Raw genomic sequence first — 19,616 nt, 5'->3', positions numbered from 1 at the left:
TCTCTCGCTGTGTCTCTCTGTCAAATAAATAAATAAAATCTTAAAAAAAAAAAAAAAAATCCAGGATGGGTGAAAGTTGGTTTTAGAGAAGTTACAGAAGATTGTATAATTTATGTATGGTGATTTGGCATCCAAGGTAGCTTTTTTTATTTTATTTATTTATTTTTTTAAGATTTTATTTATTTATTTGACAGAGACACAGAGAGAGAGGGAACACAAGCAGGGGGAGCAGGAGAGGGAGAAGCAGGCTTCCCACTGAGCAGGGAGCCCGATGTGGGGCTTGATCCCAAGACTCTGGGATCATGACCTGAGCCGAAGGCAGACACTTAAGGACTGAACCACCCAGGCGCCCCAAGGTAGCTTTTTTTTTAAAAGATTTTGCTGCCTCACTAATGGCAGATTAACAGACTTTAAAGATTTGGGCTTTTTGGAAAAAGAGTTGGGGACAGATCTTACTGGCAAGTTAGTCCTGGCTGGAACTTTAGTTACCCAGTGTCTGAGCTGTTCCTATTTTTCATAGTTGCTTCTTTTTCATTACTTCTGAACAAACACTTAAGTTAAATGTCACGGTGACTCTCTCATGGCAGCCTGAGCCTTGTGAAGAGTGGAGTACTGTTGCAGTTTGTACGTCAGAGATTACCTGTACATTCGTATGATGCAATTTTCCAGTGAGTTTTATATTATAAATTATAGGAAAACTTCAGGCAACAAATAAAATACTATATGTAAATCATGAATACACTTCATAGGAAGATTAATTTAGGTCAGTAGTAATTATATAATATTTTGCAAAACAAAGATAACCAGAAGCTGGTGTCCTCTTTGTCAGCTGACTACATCTTTCTCAATGGTGTGGCCAAAAAAAGTACAAATTATCAGGAACTCTGTGCTAGGAGGTTTAGGGGAAGGGGCAGTATGATTATAGCTGATTTGACAATTTCCTCTTTTCCCCAAAGTATAATCCAAAAATCTTTTAGCCATACTTTTGAAGTTGTTATTGCTTCAAAAGCCAAATAGCAAAAAATTATTTTCTGTGGCAATAGAAGTATTTCTAAGGCTTGAGAAATCTTAAATAATGTTGAAAAGAAAGAATCAGTTTTTTTTTCTATTTCTAGCACATTAGCATTGACAAGGCAGAAGGTCTTAGCCATTGTAAGGCTGAGTGGATCCTCTTCTGAGTGCCCTTATAATTTATATAGATAATATAACTTATTTGTGACATTATATATATTTTCCCATGTGTTCTTATATACACATGATATTGTTAAAATGTAGGCTTACGATCATTTCTTAGCTGTTAAAATTATAACTGATAAAGTAGGTTAGTAGTAGTTGCCTTTGTCTTGTGATCCCATTGTGAGAGGAAAGCTCTTGAAAAAACATCAACTTTATGGGAAACCTGGAGAGGCTCAGGAAAAACTTAGAGTTTGCTCTCACAGAAAGATTCTTTGCAACTTAAATACTTCTTATATTTCTCTTCATTTTTTAATTATTTTTAGGGGGGAGGAGGAGCAGAGGGAAAGGGAAAGAGAGAGAGAGACTTTTAAGCAGGCCTGATGCCCAGCACCGAGCCCGACGCAGGGCCCAGTCTCACGACCCTGAGACTACGACCTGAGCTGAAATCAAGAGTTGGATGCTTAACCGACTGAGCCACCCAGGCATCCCTGATACTTCTCTTTAAATGTCATACTTGGGACAAGGATATTTAGTAGCCTAGGGATTGATTATAATTTTTAGCTTTTCATGAAGTAAATCAATCACATGACTGTGAAAATAACTTCTGTTTTTTTTTTTTTTAAAGATTTATTTGAGAGAGCGAGAATGAGAGAGAGAGCGAGTACATGGGAGGGGGAAGGGTTAGAGGGAGAAGCAGGCTCCTCACCGAGCAGGGAGCCCGATGCGGGACTCGATCCAGGGACTCCAGGATCACGACCTGAGCCGAAGGCAGCCGCTCAACCGACTGAGCCACCCAGGCGCCCGAAAATAACTTCTGTTAAAAGAGCTAATTTTTCTGGTGTGCCAGTGTTCTTTACCACACATGTATGTGTATACTGCTAGTGCTCTATTAGCTGTAGGAAAAATCATGCTAGTTGAGGAAACATTTTTAGAGGTAAAGTTTGCTGAGGATATTATGAGAAGTTAGTTATTTTCATCTTATAAATAATGTTAAATTTATTATAGAACCATTTTCTCTATTGATAGAAGTCAAAAGTAACGCTAAAAAAACCCAACATGATTTAATAGCTCCCTTTTTGTAGTTCAGTTTAATTTTGAATACTATGAAACTTTGTATTACTTGACATACTTAAAACTGAGCTCTTGATTTCCCAATCCATTCCTTCCACAGCCTTCCCCATCTCAGTAAATGGCACCATTATTCACCCAGTTGCTCAAGCCAAAAATGTAGGAAACCCTTTTGTTTCCTCCCTTTTTATCCCCCAGATATAATCTATTAGCCTAATTCTCCTTTACCTCCAAATGAGCCACTTCTATCACCTAAGCTAGTCTTTAGCCTCTTACCTGATGGTCCTGCTTCCTCTTTGGTCACCCTGTAATCCATTCTTGACCTCACTGTCAAGCTGATCCTCATAAAATATGAATCAGATCATATTCATGCCAACTTAAAACATACTAAGGGCTTCCTATTGCACTTGATGTAATATTCAAGCTCCATGTGGTAACATACAAGCCTTTACACGATCTTATCCCTGCATCTCTCTGTGACCTTACCATGTACTCCCTCTTCCTCCTCCTCCTCCCCACTCTCCAAGCACCATCCACACTGGCGTTGTGTTCTGTCCCTTAAATCAATGTATTTCCTACCTCCTTGTAGTTTAGGTCCTGTCACATGTCACCGTCTCAGAGAAGCCTTCCTGGTCCCCTCTTTACAGCAGTCTATTAGGCCCCCTCCCAGCCCTTCATTTTCTTTTAATTTTTCAAACCTACATCTAGATCTGAAATTATTTTGTTGATTTATATGTTATTCTCTGACCTTCCAACCCTCATTAGCCCTTTGAGAATAAAAACCACCTTAGTCCATTTATTTTCCCATCCTCAGTACCTGAAACAGTGCCTGATACATAGCGGACATAGAGTATATATTTGTGAATAAACTATTTTCAAAATAACAATTTATTAATTTGATTTTCTGCTGTATTATCTCATTTTCTAGTGAAGGTTCCAAGTGGTTCAGCAGAAAGCAAAATGAAGAGGGTAGTAAACCTAGCAAAACTGGAACCATTACAAATCTTCTATTGGCTGTATTCTTAGAATAGTATTTACTAAAAAGCTCTGTTTAAAAATTTTTTCCCATTAAAACAATGGTATAAGCCAGTGTAAAATAGATCCAAACATACTATTTGATTCTTTAAATATATTGGGTGTTCATTGGTAGGTGGTTAATTGCCTGAAAATTAGCTTCTTCAGCTAAATTCTAGAACAGTTCTTGAAAGTTCTCCAAAGAAGATTTTAGAAGTCACACTTCATTTCTAATTAAGCAGCCTAGACACTTTTGTGTTTTTAATGACATTTGTTTTTAGAGGAGGCATTCTGAATATTTATGCAAAGGTTTTAAGTATATAATTAAAGAATATGGCAGAAGTAAAGCTTTAAAATTATAAATACATTCAGTCATTGTCCAGAACTGGAACTGTATTTGTATGATCGAAAGTTTTAGTATACTTTTAGACCAAAGTGGAGTTAAATAGTTTAGGAACATTTCCATTCAGCATTTGACTGGTTGGTCTACTCAGAAGATGAAAATAATTGATTTGCCTTCTCATACTTTTAAATTTGACATAGAAAAAGTAAATTTATAAAGATACACCCTTAAGTATATGAACTGCAAAAAGGTCAAACTACTGAGAGTCACAGCTATGAATATGACTTCTGTAAACTTGCATAATGTGATCCAGACCTTTATTTTACTTCATCGTAGTTGACTTTTCTTCTACCTCACTACTTATTCCCACTAAAGGAGTTGGAGTTATTTAGATTGTAAACTGGACATTTTCATTTTTATATACATCTTGCATATATTTTTAGGTGGTGTTACCTTTTTCTAATCATTTCTTAAGTAGCTGAAATAGTAGTGATTTATTACTGGGGTATCATTCATATATATACTTATGTTGTCTTTGCATTTTGGTGAATTGGTTCATAGATTTAACTGCTCTGGGTTTTAACTATTTTACTGAGCTACTGCTTCAGCTTCCAGCAGTGTCAGTCCCTAGGTTCTAACCTAAAAAACAAAAAACCCAAACCAACCCCTGGTGCCTACCCCTAGGTTTCAGATTCTTCTCGCAGGTTGCCTTCAAGCAGCATAAGGGTGCTGTTTTCATAGAGTTACAAGTTGCTTCTTTTGGAGAAGAAAGATTTATTAAACATTTGTGGTTTTTTGTTTTTTTTTTTTTTTGCTCTCTATATAGAGTATATTTATTTTAGAATTTTTGTGCTAAGCTACAAAGATTTTTTAGGTTAAAGCCAAGTTTTACTTTAAGATTGTGCATCCAAACAAGAAAAGCATTGGTTTCTCTAAACTTAGGATCAGAGCTAAACAGGAAGAATGGTTCATGTTCACAGTGGTCATCCATGGAACTTGTTCTGCAGCGATCATTCCACCATCACCTGCTTGACCGCCCTCTACCTTAAGCCTTAAGGCATTTTCATTCCTACTGTTTCAACAGAACATATACGTATTATTCTTCCACTTACTTTCTATTGGTAAAATGTTTTAACCACATTAAAATATAAGAAAATTCAAATTAAAATGAACTCACTTTTTTCTTAAAACAAAGACGTATTAACTTTCAACAGTAACTCTAATCCAAATTCATGGAAGAGAAATAATATTTCTTCATGTTTTTAAACTCCTAGGGATTTGATGTTGCATTGGACAGGCATTTATTTCCCAATTCAGAGGAAATTTGAGAAAAAGTAATATAAAACAGGATTTTATTTTTTTTACTGCTCCTGCTGCATTCATCCAGGTTTTCATAGTATTACTATGAAGACTGGAAGGAATCATTCTCAGTACCTCGCTATATAGATGCAGTAGAGTCATGGGAAGTCGTTGACTATTGACTTATCAAACATAGCACAGTTGGGTAGTAACAGTACCAAATTCTGCTTCCAGTTCATTTTTTATATCATGGGTATGCCCCCCCACCCCCCCGCCAGGCAGCTACATCTCTTTCCCTGAAGGAAGACCATTCCCCAAGACCAAATGAGATACCTGTCTTCAAACTTTGATTTCAAGTGTCCGTCCATCCCCTTAGAGGCTTCATACTTCCTTAAGTTCAGTTTATTTGTTTATAAAATTTAATACTCACCTGTGGTTTTGAAATTAAAATACTGAACTATTAAAAAAGTATCCTAATAAGTATGATGCTTATTCTTTACAACTAGGAAAAGAAGCTGATCAATAGCAGATAAGAAGTGTAGTTTCTCTGGTTTTAGATAATTTCAAGCCCTTTCTGTCATGATTTATATTGTTCTAATGTTCTCTAACTCAAGTATTTCTCTTTCCTTAGGTTACTCACTATAAACAGTACCCACCCAATACAAGCAAAGTTTATTCCTACTTTGAATGCCGTGAAAAGAAGACCGAAAACTCCAAGATAAAGAAGGTGAAATACGAGGAAACAGTATTTTATGGGTTGCAGTACATTCTTAATAAGTACTTAAAAGGTATTATTTTTCCTAGTACGTTTAAAACGCTGCTTTTATGTAACACTTCATAATTTTTCTCCTATATTGTTATATTCTATGATTTGAAATAACTCCTTCAATAGTTTAATTTTGATATGTACTTAACTACTTTGCCTATTTTAGGGGTTATTTTGGAATTGTAAAAAATCTGTTAATTTGAATGCATTAAATCTTACAATTTGGTGTATGTGCTTATTGTTCTAAATATGAGAAAGATTTTCTGAAACTAATAAGTTTGGGAATAAGTTTAGAAAAGTCAGTAATTTTCTGAGGATAATCTGGTATGTTAATAGATTTAAGTCATTCACAGTAAAGGATTCATTATTCATCTGGGAATTCATTTTGAATTATGGTAGGAATTAGAATATTTTTGTCGTAATCTGTTTTATCTTAAAACCCTATTTTTCAGAACTGCCTGACACTGTGGCCTTAGTCTCAAATGCATTTTAAAATGGAAAAAAAAACCAAAATAATTTCTGTGCTTTTGTATTTGAAAGTCCATGTCTAGTTTGTTTTATAATAGTATTTCTGGGGCGAAAACAGTTCACAAAGGTTTTTTATACATTTTGGAAAATTTCATCTCTGAAGCCTTTTCAAATAAAAATCTCAAATGAAGACAGATTAAGTTGAATTTTACACAGATAATAACCTTTTTCCATAATCTTGGCAGTTTTAAGATCAGACAGTTCAGATATGTTATACCATTGAAAACCTACTTGAGTATCCAAAGTATTTTGCAGTAAGACTTCCCAAGATATTTTAAATGAGTTTACTAGTGACCTTATATAGAGAAAGTTACTAAAGATTGATGTCATACTTCAGTTCTACAGCTTAAAGACTTTATAAAATATTATTTATAATTATAGCTAAAATTTATGAATTGCCTATTATAGACCAGCATTATGCTAAGTATATGTCTTAACTCACTTAGTCCTCACAGTCATCCTGTAAGTAGGTGCTCTACTGTTATCCTCATTTTACAGCTAAAGATAACTAAAAGTATATTTGAGAAGCAAAAACTTAGTCCTTGTGTAAATTATTGGATTATCAGCCCTGAAGACACCCTTTATAAATAAAGTAAAAAGGTTCACCTGGAAAATTATCTATATCAAATTTGAAGAGTATATATATTAATAGTGATAGAAAAAATACCAACTTAGAAGTTAACTTATTACTGTGATTTAAAAAATAATAATTTCTTCTGTACATCTCCTTTTCAAATAAGAACTTATATGCTTAGGGTGAGTGAGCAGAAGGGCAAATTCCTTTTCTGGCTGTGCTGTTGACTCTGGGTGATCATTTAACTTCTCAGTTCTTGGTTTTTTATCCATAGAATGGTGAAATATCTAGAAAGATTAATCCTACAGCAACTCAGCAATTTATAGAATGCCTTTAGAATAATGTAAACAGGAGAAATCTGTTTTTTCAGGTAAAGTAGTGACCAAAGAGAAGATCCAGGAAGCCAAAGAGGTGTATAGAGAGCATTTCCAGGATGATGTCTTTAATGAAAAGGGATGGAACTATATTCTTGAGGTAAAAAATGGTTTTCACATTTTGCTCAACTTTGGTTTTGCTTTTAGTTCAAAATTTCTTAAAAGGAATTTGAATAGAAGACTATACTTATGACTTATTTTTCTGTCTGTGACCCGAATATAATGGCTATTTTAGATATTCTTGTGAAAAGTTAAGGGTGACATTTAAATTTTTTCTATAGCAAGTCTCAATAATTGGTTATAATATAAATGAATTATTTAAATCACTAGCATTTTTCAGAAAGGAGATTTAATCTTTTCTTTGAAAGTGTACTATAAGAAAGGTCATGGTTATTTGGCAGTTTTAAAATTTAGGTTTTTTTCTTGGCTATAGATCATTTAAGGGAATAGATGCAGTGAGTCTATCATTATGCATTAATTCTAGGAAATTTCCCTGACTGAATCATTGGAATGGTTCCATGTTGATCCATAAAGTCAATTTTTATTCTTTGTTGTCCTGATCGATTACTTAAGTCCTGTAATATTCATACCTAGCATGTTTGGATCGATTACTTAAACTTTTGAGCATCCAAAGACCTGGGAATTGAGTTATGAGAGTTGAATGTCCTCTGGTGGTGGTCTTTACTACAAAGATAGATTGGGAATTGGATCTTTTGGCATCTTGCCATGTCAAGTGTTCATTTATGTCTTAAAAACAAATGTCTTTTCCACTGTAGACTATCAAACACAAAGTAATTAGAAATACTTTAACTTTCAGGCCTATATTGTAATACTGAGTTTTACTATTTTTTACTTAAGGGTCTTTGAAGAAGTCAAGTAAGCACTCTGTGCTATACTTTCCCTGTATCTTAAGTAAGATCAGTAAAATCTGTTGGCTAACTCCTGCATTTAACCCCATTTGGTTTGTTGGGAAGAGAAAAGTAATAGATAGGTGTTAAGCTTATTAATATAATTCCCAGTAGCCAGGGTGATAAATCTTTTGATTTTATGTTCAGAGAATTTTAGGGATCTAATCTAGTCTTATCTAACCCTGTTTTAAGAATAGTCTGAGACCTAGAGATGTTAAATGACTTGCCCAGAGTCCAAGTCAGTATTTTTGAGTCCATGCTAGGATTTCTAAGGCAGTAATTCTTTCTGCTCTATCATGAGGCCTTCCAGTGCTTCTCATTAAACAGATTTTTCTTTTATTTAGTTATCTGTCCCAAATCACATTAAAACTACTAGGATTTCTGAAATAATTTGCCTTCCTAGCCAACATTTAGCCACAGCTTTTACCTTTAAAAGAAGAGAGGCATAATTAAATGTCCGAAAACATACTCTGTAGCGAATATGTTTCAGGCTAATTTTGGAGAGAACTGTTGCACTTGGATATTGATTGCCAAAGCTTTAGAAAGTACACTTAATGATTGGTCTATCTATTCCTAAAGTGGTTTTGGTTAACTACCAGAATAAAGAGAAAACCTATTTAAGATTCTTCTACTGGCAGGGATCTCTCTCTCTCTTCTTTTTTTTTTCTTTTTCTTTTTTAAGATTTATTTATTTGAGAGCGAGAGACAGATAGCGAGAGAGAGCACAAGCAGGGAGGAGAGGGAGAAGCAGGCTCCCCGCTGAGCAGGGAGTCGGATGTGGGGCTCAATCCCAGGACCTGAGCCGAAGGCAGACACTTAGCCAACTGAACCACCCAGGCGCCTTCTCTTTTCTTTTTTGTTTGTTGTTATTTTGTTTGTTGCTAATAGCAGTCCCTTATTTTGTCTTTTAGCCTTTAGCTTTTCTTTTATGAAAATGACTACTGAAAAGAAAGATGGTGTTCTTGGAATATGTTGGAATAAACTTTTTTTGAAAAAATGGGAAAAAACAACTTTTTTCTTTAGATGACTTTGAGATTATCTTCTAGTGAGAAATGTTCTTATCAGAAGTACTCTGATAACATAAAATTTAAAAATTAGTATCAGTGCCTAAACTGTTAATCATTTTAGCTAATTTTATTTCAAGAGAATAAGGATATTCTAGCAATACAGTAACATGTACAATTGCAGTTTCTATGATAGTAAGATTAGCTTCTGTAAAATATAAAGAACCTTATTAAAACAAGTAACTGCATATCATCTGTTGAATGAATAAATTCATTATTGTCTGTTACCAGAAATATGATGGGCATCTTCCAATAGAAATAAAAGCTGTTCCTGAGGGCTGTGTCATTCCCCGAGGAAATGTTCTCTTCACAGTGGAAAACACAGATCCAGAGTGTTACTGGCTTACAAATTGGATTGAGGTGAATTGTTTTATTTTAATTACTATTTAACATCAACTCAAGGTGTAAAAACCATTCAACTGGGATTCTAGTTTTAAAATTGCTACTAATAAAGCTGTATAATCTCCTACAATTTACTAAACTTTTCCAGGCCTCAGTTTTCTCATTTATAAAGTAACAGTTGGATTAAATAATCTTTAAGGTTCCCTCCAGTGAAATATAATGTTCTGAGACTTTATCTAAGTGAAATTATTAAGAACTATTACTGTTAAAGCTCTGTTGGCCTCCATCTTGTTTGTTGCAATCCTAAGTGTATATTATCATAGAGAAAACTGAGAAAAGTGGCACAGGTTTATTTTTAGTAACTTAAGATTTTTTGTGGATATTCTGTTCTAATTATACTAAAGGAATTGTGTTCAGATTTTTAATAACAGCTTTCTTCATTATCTAATCAGCCTAGAGCCTACGCTTTACCACCTGATATTTGTCATCTAAACAATACTCAAGACTTGCTGATCTTTTTGTTTAATTTCTAAGCCCAAAAAGGAGGATACACTAGAGACTCTGAGTTTATACTGCAAGGCTCTTTGTTTTCCATTCATCTGTACCTAAGCAGTCCTGTTTTCATATGCTCATAGTTTTGACATTAATAATCTACTTAGCTTCTCAACGGCTTAATTTAGATTTTCTCTACTAAAGGAAATACCCTAGAAAGTGACTACAGAAATACCACCCTACTATCTGAGAGGTGTTTACCCAGTGCTTAGAACTAATTCATTATTTTAGTAGTTTATTGGTTAAACTAATTTGTTGTTATATTATAAAATCATACATTTGAGGTTATTTATAAGGACTGGAAAATTTAGAAGAATTAAGGGGTCTAAGAATGTGTTTGAAATACATTGTCTAAGTTGACAGAAAATTTAAAACTCTCTTAATTAGACTCTTTATGGGACATCAACTTATGGTAGGCTAATAGGCCCAGAAAAAATGTCCAGTTACCCAAAATAAAGACTTAAAATAGTTTACTGCTTTGTACTGGGAAATACTAGATTTTAAGAGGATGATATTACAAAAACACAAGAGGAAGAGTTATCCATCTATCCTTTTACCTTCAATGCCAAAAGATCCCAAATAGATAAATCTTATTTTGAAAATCATCATCTGTGGGTAACCTTTTTCACTTTTTTTTTAATTTTCTGATTGAGGGTTTAGTCAGTAAGTACTTGTCCCTTGTGTCTAATTGAACTTCCATAAAGCAGATATTTATGGACATAGAGGTCTAATTCCCAGCTCACCTTGCTTCATGTATGTTTTTATCTTCTTCAGAAAGTGAAAAAACAAAAAACAAAAAACACTAGCCTTTAAAAACAACAATAACAACAAAAAAACCCTGTTGTAATAATCATTATTATTTTGGTGTATTTCACTAAAAAACCATGAAGTTAAAAATGTTAATATAGACATCTTAGAGCAGTAGTTTGTTAGCAAATAAATACCATTTTTAATTTAAAAATGACTAAATGTAAAATCCAGCATGAGACTGTTCGCTTTTGAAGGGAAAAAACATTACGTAGTTCCTTGTTTTTATTTGCTTAGAACGTGAAACAGAACTTCCATCAAATTTGTTTTCTATTTTATTAATATATATTACCTTAAATAATTTCAATCCTTGCTAGCTATTTTTATCTAAGCCACAACAGTTTATGGTCTGACACAATCCCTATTATGGTTTCTATTATAGATCCTTTGTTTTATAAAAAACTGTGTTTACTCTAAATACCAAGTCTCCAGAAGAGGCTTCTTCATAGTAACTTTGCATCCTTTGTGGGTTTCTGTTGCAAGGGTAAGAGGAGGTTTATCCCAATCTTATCAATCCCCAACCCAAGTTTACCACCTTGTAAATGAAGTCTGATACCAAATCCAACAAACGTGTTACTTATAAAGATGTTGTTCAGGCAATCCTTGATTTAAAACATTTTAAAAAGCCACTAAATAGTATTCCTTCCAATGACCTTCCCAGTGTATGTTCAGAGTTATTGCTAATATTCTTTGCTATTCACCATGCACTGTATTTTAAAACCCACTAAAAATACTGAATTGCTTTATCAATATCAATATTGGTGCTAGAAGAAACCTTAGTTCTCAAATCAGATTTCAGAACATGTTTAGAAGAGCCCAAGTGTTCTGCAAAGATGTCTCAGACTTACAAAGGGGCTGAGGAATGAACACATTGGGCTAAACGTAACCATCTCTTCCAAACAAAACGCAAAACCAAACCTTTTTGCTGTTAAAAAGAATTATAAAATAGACAGTGACCTCACAGCTTTACAGCATATGCAGAAATGTTTCATGTAGCTTTCTTAAAATGACTTGATAAAAGCCAAGGACGTAAAGCATAACTCAGTGAATAGAATTCTCTAGTGCTAAGTGAAAGCATCTCCGAACTAAAGAACCTACTGGTAGTCACCATAGATCTAAGGAAAAATTAGATCCAAGACTATGTAGAGAAGTAAATGATACCCATACTATTCAAAGTGTATTCCCATGCTGGTCCATAAACTATTTGATGCAGGTCCATGTTAAATACAGAAATTGAGGATAACCAAACTTATTTAGAAACTTTCATGGTAATTGCCTCAACACCTAAGTGTGAGTGTATTTTATAAAACTATTTGTCCATGACAGATTGAAAATTTAAAAAAAATTGGTCCTTTATCACATAGTCTTTCTAAATATTATTTGCTTCGTTGGCGCTTTGGATAGAAACTAGGTAATTTCATGTTCTCTACTATTAAGGTCCTGCTGTGCTTATCCTTTGTGTTGCTGATTTGAGAGCTAAGCTATTCACTATATCTGGAATGCACAAGATGGGCATCTTGCTATACAGTTCAAATGTCTTAACTGGTATTTCTGGTATTATGGAGGTCTAGGACGTCCCTCCAGAGAAAGCAGGGATTTTCCTCAGAAAGAACTCAATAGTTTATATTCTAATAATTGTGACTAATTTTATCACTACAGACTATTCTTGTTCAGTCCTGGTATCCAATCACAGTGGCCACAAATTCTAGAGAGCAGAAGAAAATATTGGCCAAATATTTGCTGGAGACATCTGGTAACTTAGATGGTCTGGAATACAAGTTACATGATTTTGGCTACAGAGGAGTTTCTTCCCAAGAGGTAAGAAACTGAAATGAACTTCATTTAATAGAATGTGGTTTGTTGGTTAGATTACCATTATAAATTTGGGGGAAGTTACTGATACTGATCTTGGTTCTGAGTAGGCTACATTTTAAAATTCCAGACATTCGGTCAATATATATATTAAGTACCTACTCTGTGTTAGCCTCTGTTCAGAGTACATGGCAAATGTCCCTGTTCTTTATATATTGGATGGATGGACAGACATATAATGTTATATATTATAATAAATTTAGCAGGTGTCAGATAATGTTCTACAAAAAGGCACAAGGCAGAGTAAGGGAAAAGAGGCTGGTGGGAAATGGGGGTGGGTCACTATTCAGTAGGTCTCTTGCAGGAGGTAACAGTTGACTCCTTAAATATTTAGGAAAACTGGATCTTTGTCATAGGACGTGTTATCTCTGATAATAGTTAAATATCTCTCCAAGAATAGCTGAAGACGGGGCGCCTGGGTGGCTCAGTCGTTGAGTGTCTGCCTTCGGCTCAGGTCAATGATCCCAGGGTCCTGGGATCGAGCCCCGCATCGGGCTCCCTGCTCCGCAGGCAGCCTGCTTCTCCTTCTCCCACTCCCCCTGCTTTTGTTCCCTCTCTTGTGTCTCTGTCAAATAAATGAAATCTTTAAAAAAAATGAAAAGAATAGTTGAAGACAATTCCTTTGAGAGATACACTTTATACCTCAAAGCATGGGTCTTTTTCTTTTGTTGGATTTTGGTTTGTGGTTTATTTTCCAGACTGCTGGCATAGGAGCGTCTGCTCATTTGGTTAACTTCAAAGGAACAGATACAGTAGCAGGAATTGCTTTTGTTAAAAAATACTATGGAACGAAAGATCCTGTTCCAGGCTATTCTATTCCAGCAGCAGAACACAGGTACAATTCTGTTTTCATCCTCCTATTATCTAAACATTTGTTTTCTAAAATGACTTTTTTCACTCTTGTATTGGTGATTCAGTGATGTTTTGCTTAATTACAAGCCAGGAACTACAGTAAATCTTCACAAATGTAAGCAATACAAATTCAGTATTTATAGTAGGTATTAAAGATTAGTATCAGAGAGAGAACTTGGAACCATCCTAATAAAAACTGTTGAAGAAGTTTCTTTTGACACTTTCATTGCCATGTAAGTTTTATTTTAAGAACTTTTAAGAACTGCTCTGTTGCCACATGCAGGTATGTTTTATTTGTTAAATCTAGGAGCACTCCCTGTAAAACTTGGTCACTTTCCTGCTTTCTGCATGCCCTGCAAGTTGTCACCTGGACCCAGTACCCTCTATTGTAGAAGAGCAAGGCCCTCTGATGAAAGCTTCCTTATCGGCTCTGGCTAAGCCAGCTCAAGTTAAATGAGAAGGCAGTTACCATCTTGAGTGCAACTGCTCTGCTCCTGCATTTAACTTCATTCAAAGTCAGTGGAGCTTTTATAGTTTCTGGTTCTTAATAACCAAAATTATTTACTGTAATCAGTTTGGGGAAGTTTATTAAGTTCTACTCATAGTTGGGTATCGCAGCGTGCTAAAACCAGCAGTGAGTTTTAGAATAAAGCTGAGGTTTTATCCAAGGCAATCTACTGGGTGCTATAAGGGATAGAAAGGTACAAGAAATGGACCCTGTCTTCAGTATAAAAATAATAAACTAGCAACATTCTGCTCTGTTGATGAAGTACTTGTAAAGAAGTTAAAGTGCTCTAGTTGTACAAGGGAAGGAAAGGAAAGATGTTACCTCACTGGCAGGATCAAGAAAACTTTTTGTAGAGATGGTTATGTGAAATCATCACTTCTTGAATAAATAGCAAAATTTAATGGCAGACATAATCTTTATTGCATGCCTACCACAGGTCAAGCATTGTCCTGAGAGAGCAGGAGTGAAAGAGGAGAGCGAATGTGTTTGTTTAGGGGATACGGGCTGAAACATAATGGAGCTTTTGTTGGGAACATAGGGGTAGACCCAAGACAGGTTAGTAAAGGCCCTCAAATTCATTTGACATTGAATGTTAACTGCACATCATGCTAGGTTAATCTAATTACTTTTTCCAATGAGAGTGAGCATTGACGTTTTGAGCATAAGGAGCTTTGTCATCAGAGAAATATTTTAGGAAGATTGTTTTGATAGCAGGATATCCTATAAATTGACAGAAACAAGAAGTTAGGAGGCTGAATAGGAAGCTGTTGCAACAGTTTGGAGAGATGACAAGATGCAGAACCCAGTGGGTCAGTGAATGGAAAGAAGTGGCTAAACATGGGCAGTGGCTTGGGAGATGAAATTGCTAAAACCTGATGATTATGTTGGGGCTGGTAGAGGGTAGATTCCGCAAACATTCATGGGCATTGCTGTATCAGTAGGGCCCTGTTGAATACTCTCACAGTCAAGACATGTCATCAACAAATGAAGGTTCTAGCATTACAGTATTTTTATTTTGGACTTAGATGTATGTCCATCTTCTAAAAACTTAAATAGTATCTGCGGGCACCTGGATGGCTCAGTGCGTTGAGCAGCAGGCTCTTCATTTTGGCTCAGGTTATGATCTCAGGGTCCTGGGATGGAGCCCTGCGTCAGGTTCCACGCTCAGCAGGAAGTCTGCTTGTCCCTCTCCCTCTGCTCCTCCCCCCATTCATGCTCTCTAATAAGTAAATAAATCTTAAAAAAAAAAAAAAGTAGTATCCGTATATTAGACTCTTCACTGATGGTTTTGTTTTCATAGTAGTAACATCACGAGTATGATACTATAAATCTGAGAATAAAGATATATTTTCTTAGTGTGTTCATGTTAAAACAGAGTGAAATCCATTTTAAAGTCTCATAATACTTGCTACACTTGTAAATTTGGCTCTAATATATAAGAATATTTCAGATGTTCTTAAATAGAAAAGTCTTTTAAACAATAGCATGGTATAGTGAAAGGAGCTTTGGACTGAAAGTTGGGAAATCTGAGTGACCCAATGAATCCTACGCTGACAATCTAGGTGGCCTTGAGCAGTTTGTCCATCCAGCCAAAAGGAGGAGCTAAAATTCCAGGTCTCCAACATCAGAAGGTCATTAAGGATAAATGAGCTAACATCTAAATAACTTCAAGATAAGAGAACTCTAAAAGAGCATTGCCATTATTGTTATAAATATTTTAATATACAAATCTGGACTTAAACATATGCTGTTGTCATTTGTTTTAACAGGACTTTTCTGTTTTCTTCCCAATGTACTACCAGTTCACAAACTTAGATTCTTATTTTGCCCTATTCATATAATGGTTTTCATATTCCTGATTTACTTTTTCTGAGAATGTGCAAAAGCAAAGCCATGCTTTCTTATAGCCAGTGATAACACATTTTTTAAAAAACCCCACTGAACCCAAAGATGTGGGGAGAGTTTGGTTGACCAAGAAATTTAAGAGAGGTATTAGTCTCTTTAATGCGGAACCCAATTTAAAATTGTACATCATGTGGTTAAGAAAATGCTACTTTTTTGAGCTTATGTAAAACTGCCTTGTTAAACTATATAAGTAAAACAAAAATAAATCAACAGAACATTGAGGAGGAAAAAAAAACATGCTATTATATAATCTTTCCTTCAAACTTTGGAAAGATGATTTGATTTGATGCTGGAAATTGGAATATGGCATTAGTAGAATTCATTGAACAAATATTTATGAGCTCCATATACCTAATACTATTATCAGAAAAATAGGTGTTACAAATGGATTATGTAGAGGGTGCTGTAGGAAATGTCTCCACAGTGATCGATATAATAAAGATAATCATCTTCCTACCTGACAAGTCCAGAAGAAAAACCTGGACTCTAAGGTATAGATTTTGGAAACCCTTACCACAAGGGGATTTTGAGTGTTTTTCACAAAGGGAGGTGGATGGAGGAAAGCATGCACTGGGTCAGAGCCTATGGTTAGAGTGAAGAAGAACACAGCCTCTGAGGGAGACTAAAGAGAAAACCACAGAAATCGGAAAAAAATAAATAAAAATGGGGGAGAGGTCACTGAAGTCATGAGAAAGCAAGCTTCAGGGAAGTTCAAGTACCAAAGAGAAAACAAGTAAAAGACTAAAAATGAACAATGAAGTGTGGTCGGTGATACAAAGAGCAGAGTTAGGTGGCTGTATTGATCCAGCGCTGGGAAAACATCCCTGTGTAGGCGACGAGCTTTACCTGTATGAGTTCATGCTTACATTGCAAAGCTCTCTAGTGTTGGTATTCTTTGAGCTCAATTCCCTCCATCCTTCTAAAGAGGACAATAGTGGTTCTTGATGGGAAGAAGGGGCTGCTCTTCATCCATGTCTTAATTTTCCCTTTAGCCTGCAGATGCTGGTGTGAAGTAGGGAGCTGGCTTCAGAGCTACTGGCAGCCTCTGAAATTGTCAGGAAGAGCGTTCACTCCAGAATGAGTTGTATGGGACTAGACATGCTGTCTCTCCATTTCAGATAAAAGGAGTCTCTGGATAGCTAAGTCTTTATAACCCTGAAGTGTCCATGCTCTGTTAGCACCAGCATATCATTGACAGCATGGGAAAATAGTTTACTCCAGTCCTTTAGGGGGAAGAAACAAAACCTGTAACGAAATGACAGTTTCAATCATAGATTAGTATGACTCTTTAAACAGTTTTGAGGGGCGCTTGGGGGGCTCAGTTGTTAAGCGTCTGCCTTCAGCTCAGGTCATGATCCGGGGGTTCTGGGATCAAGCCCTCCATCGGGCTCCCTGCTCTGCGGGAAGCCTGCTTCTCCCTCTCCCCCTGCTTGTGTTCCCTCTCTCGCTGTCAAGTACATAAAATCTTTAAATAGTTGTGAGATAAATTTGTACCTACATGGGTTAGACAATAAATGAATGGGTTGTCTTCCCATTATTTTACTAGAAAAACGGAAGTGGTAGAGATGAAGACTGGAAAATTAGGGAGAAGGAAAAATTGCTTGGCATGAGGAATTGGTAACAGTTTTCAAATTCATTATTAAATTGTTTGACTTATATTTATTATCCAAGAAGTACTTGTTACATATTATTAATCTATTCAATAAGAAGAATCATTATTGAGGACATTTTAAAAATCACTATAGCAGTTTTTGCCTAATACATACTCTCACATTTTATTTCCCATCTTAATTATGTTTTGCCCAAACTAAGTATTAAAATCCTTACAGTCCCTGGGCATGTATTAATTAGTCGTGGATACTCTATAGATGAAATAAATGACTGCCTCATATTGGCCATTTGAAAATATAACCAGTAAAGGGTTAGTTGACTATATGTATATATAGTACAGTACAAATAATTGCCTAAGTAATTGCCTTTAAGTATAAGATTTTTAAAGTTCAAAAAGACAAATATATGTCCCTGCTATTATTGGTATATGGTTTTGAAAATTCACAGAAGGGAGCCAAGTGCTTGCATTGCCTAGCAAAATAGGAATAGGTGTTCATTCTTTCTGACATCTTGCCATAATGTACAGAGTGCATTCAGCAGGTGCCTTTTTTAGTTAACTGATTTGATTTGATTTTTTTAAGTAAACTCTACACCCAACATGGGGCTCGAACTCACAACCCTGGGATCAAGAGTCACATGCTCTACTGCCTGAGCCAGCCAGGCGCCCCTAGTGAACTGATTTAAAATGAGTAGGTTCAGGAATACAAAAAAAATTGGGTGACTATGACTTTAAGTTAAAATAACTATAGTTATTTTCAGCCAGGGGGTGTCATGGCCCAAATAGTCAATGAACCTTATGATGTGTATTCATTAAGCTAAATCACTCACCTTTGCGCTGTTGATGGTGTAAGTATGGTACATGAGAGATGATTCAGCAATAGATGTGTCTACCTAAGTAAATCTGTTTTCATTTTGTTTTCTAGTACCATAACAGCTTGGGGGAAAGACCGTGAAAAAGATGCTTTTGAACATATAGTAACACAATTTTCATCAGTGCCTGTATCTGTGGTCAGCGATAGCTATGACATTTACAACGCATGTGAAAAAATATGGGGTGAAGACCTAAGACATCTAATACTGTCAAGAAGTAAAGAGGCACCGCTGATAATCAGACCTGATTCTGGAAATCCTCTGGACACTGTATTAAAGGTAAATTTTAACACATAACTTGATTATTAAAATGCCTGTAGATGAGCTATATCAGTACTATTTTAATTTGTGCACATGCCTTTTCAGAACTATCTGTTTTAGAATTGTAGCCCAGGGGTGTAATAAATTTGTCCAAGGATACAAAGTTCTGGGTTATTTATATGTTGTCAAATAGATAATAACATTGAACAGATATTTTCTACTTACCTTGAAAATTAATTAGTAACATTAATCCTGTGATTTGGTTACCAAGTTTGTGGTTTGTTTTCTTTACCACAATTCATCGCTATACCTTTGAAGTTTTTAGTGCAAAAGAAATACACGCAAGGTGACGTGGAATTAAAAAGAATTCGAAAATACTTCTTAGATAGTGATTCTTTGGAGATGCTGTTGATCCTCAATGTAGCATTGCTGTTTTGTTTTTTTTGTTTTGTTTTGTTTTAGCGTTCAGGACTTGGTTTGCCTTCTTTGAAAGTCAGTAGTAAGAGCAGGTTATTTGATGCCTACCACTAGAAAAATATTGTGTTAGGTGCTTTACTTAAGCTGTGTCATTTAATCTTTATGCAAACCCTATGATAAATATTACCATCTGTTTTATAGACAAAGCAACAGGCTTAGAGAGGTTAAAATAACTTGCTAAAGGTCACACAACATGTAAAATATGCCAAATACCCAACATAGATCTTTCTGGCTCCTGCCTTTCCACTTTACCAAACTTTCCCAGCTAATGATTAGATGATAAATTACTTACCCTTGAGAAAGGGGGATATAGAACCAAGGAAGTCTTTTCCTGTTCCATTCAATAATAGGCCATTTTGAAGGTCTTAGTCTGAAATACTAATAAATTTGGTTTTAGCAAACTTAACAGGTTTCATGTTTTCCCTGTTACCTAATAAAAATGTAC

General features: G+C 35.3%; 1 protein-coding gene across 1 annotated transcript in view; it reads left to right on the top strand.

The window, feature by feature from the left end:
* The window catches only part of NAMPT (nicotinamide phosphoribosyltransferase), a 37,015-nt gene that overhangs the window by 10,643 nt on the left and 6,756 nt on the right, over positions 1 to 19,616 (top strand). Inside the window, exons 2-7 of the mRNA XM_031026881.2 lie at positions 5,532 to 5,688; positions 7,139 to 7,242; positions 9,346 to 9,474; positions 12,475 to 12,633; positions 13,386 to 13,522; positions 18,487 to 18,712. Coding sequence (XP_030882741.1) covers positions 5,532 to 5,688; positions 7,139 to 7,242; positions 9,346 to 9,474; positions 12,475 to 12,633; positions 13,386 to 13,522; positions 18,487 to 18,712 — 912 coding nt within the window. The remainder of the gene's footprint in view (positions 1 to 5,531; positions 5,689 to 7,138; positions 7,243 to 9,345; positions 9,475 to 12,474; positions 12,634 to 13,385; positions 13,523 to 18,486; positions 18,713 to 19,616) is intronic.

Source organism: Leptonychotes weddellii, chromosome 12 (genome assembly GCF_054177405.1).
Source record: "Leptonychotes weddellii isolate Sample4059 chromosome 12, ASM5417740v2, whole genome shotgun sequence".
NCBI lineage: Eukaryota > Metazoa > Chordata > Mammalia > Carnivora > Phocidae > Leptonychotes > Leptonychotes weddellii.
The sequence above is the reverse complement of the archived record's forward strand: the minus strand, read 5'-3'. Positions and strand labels throughout refer to the sequence as shown.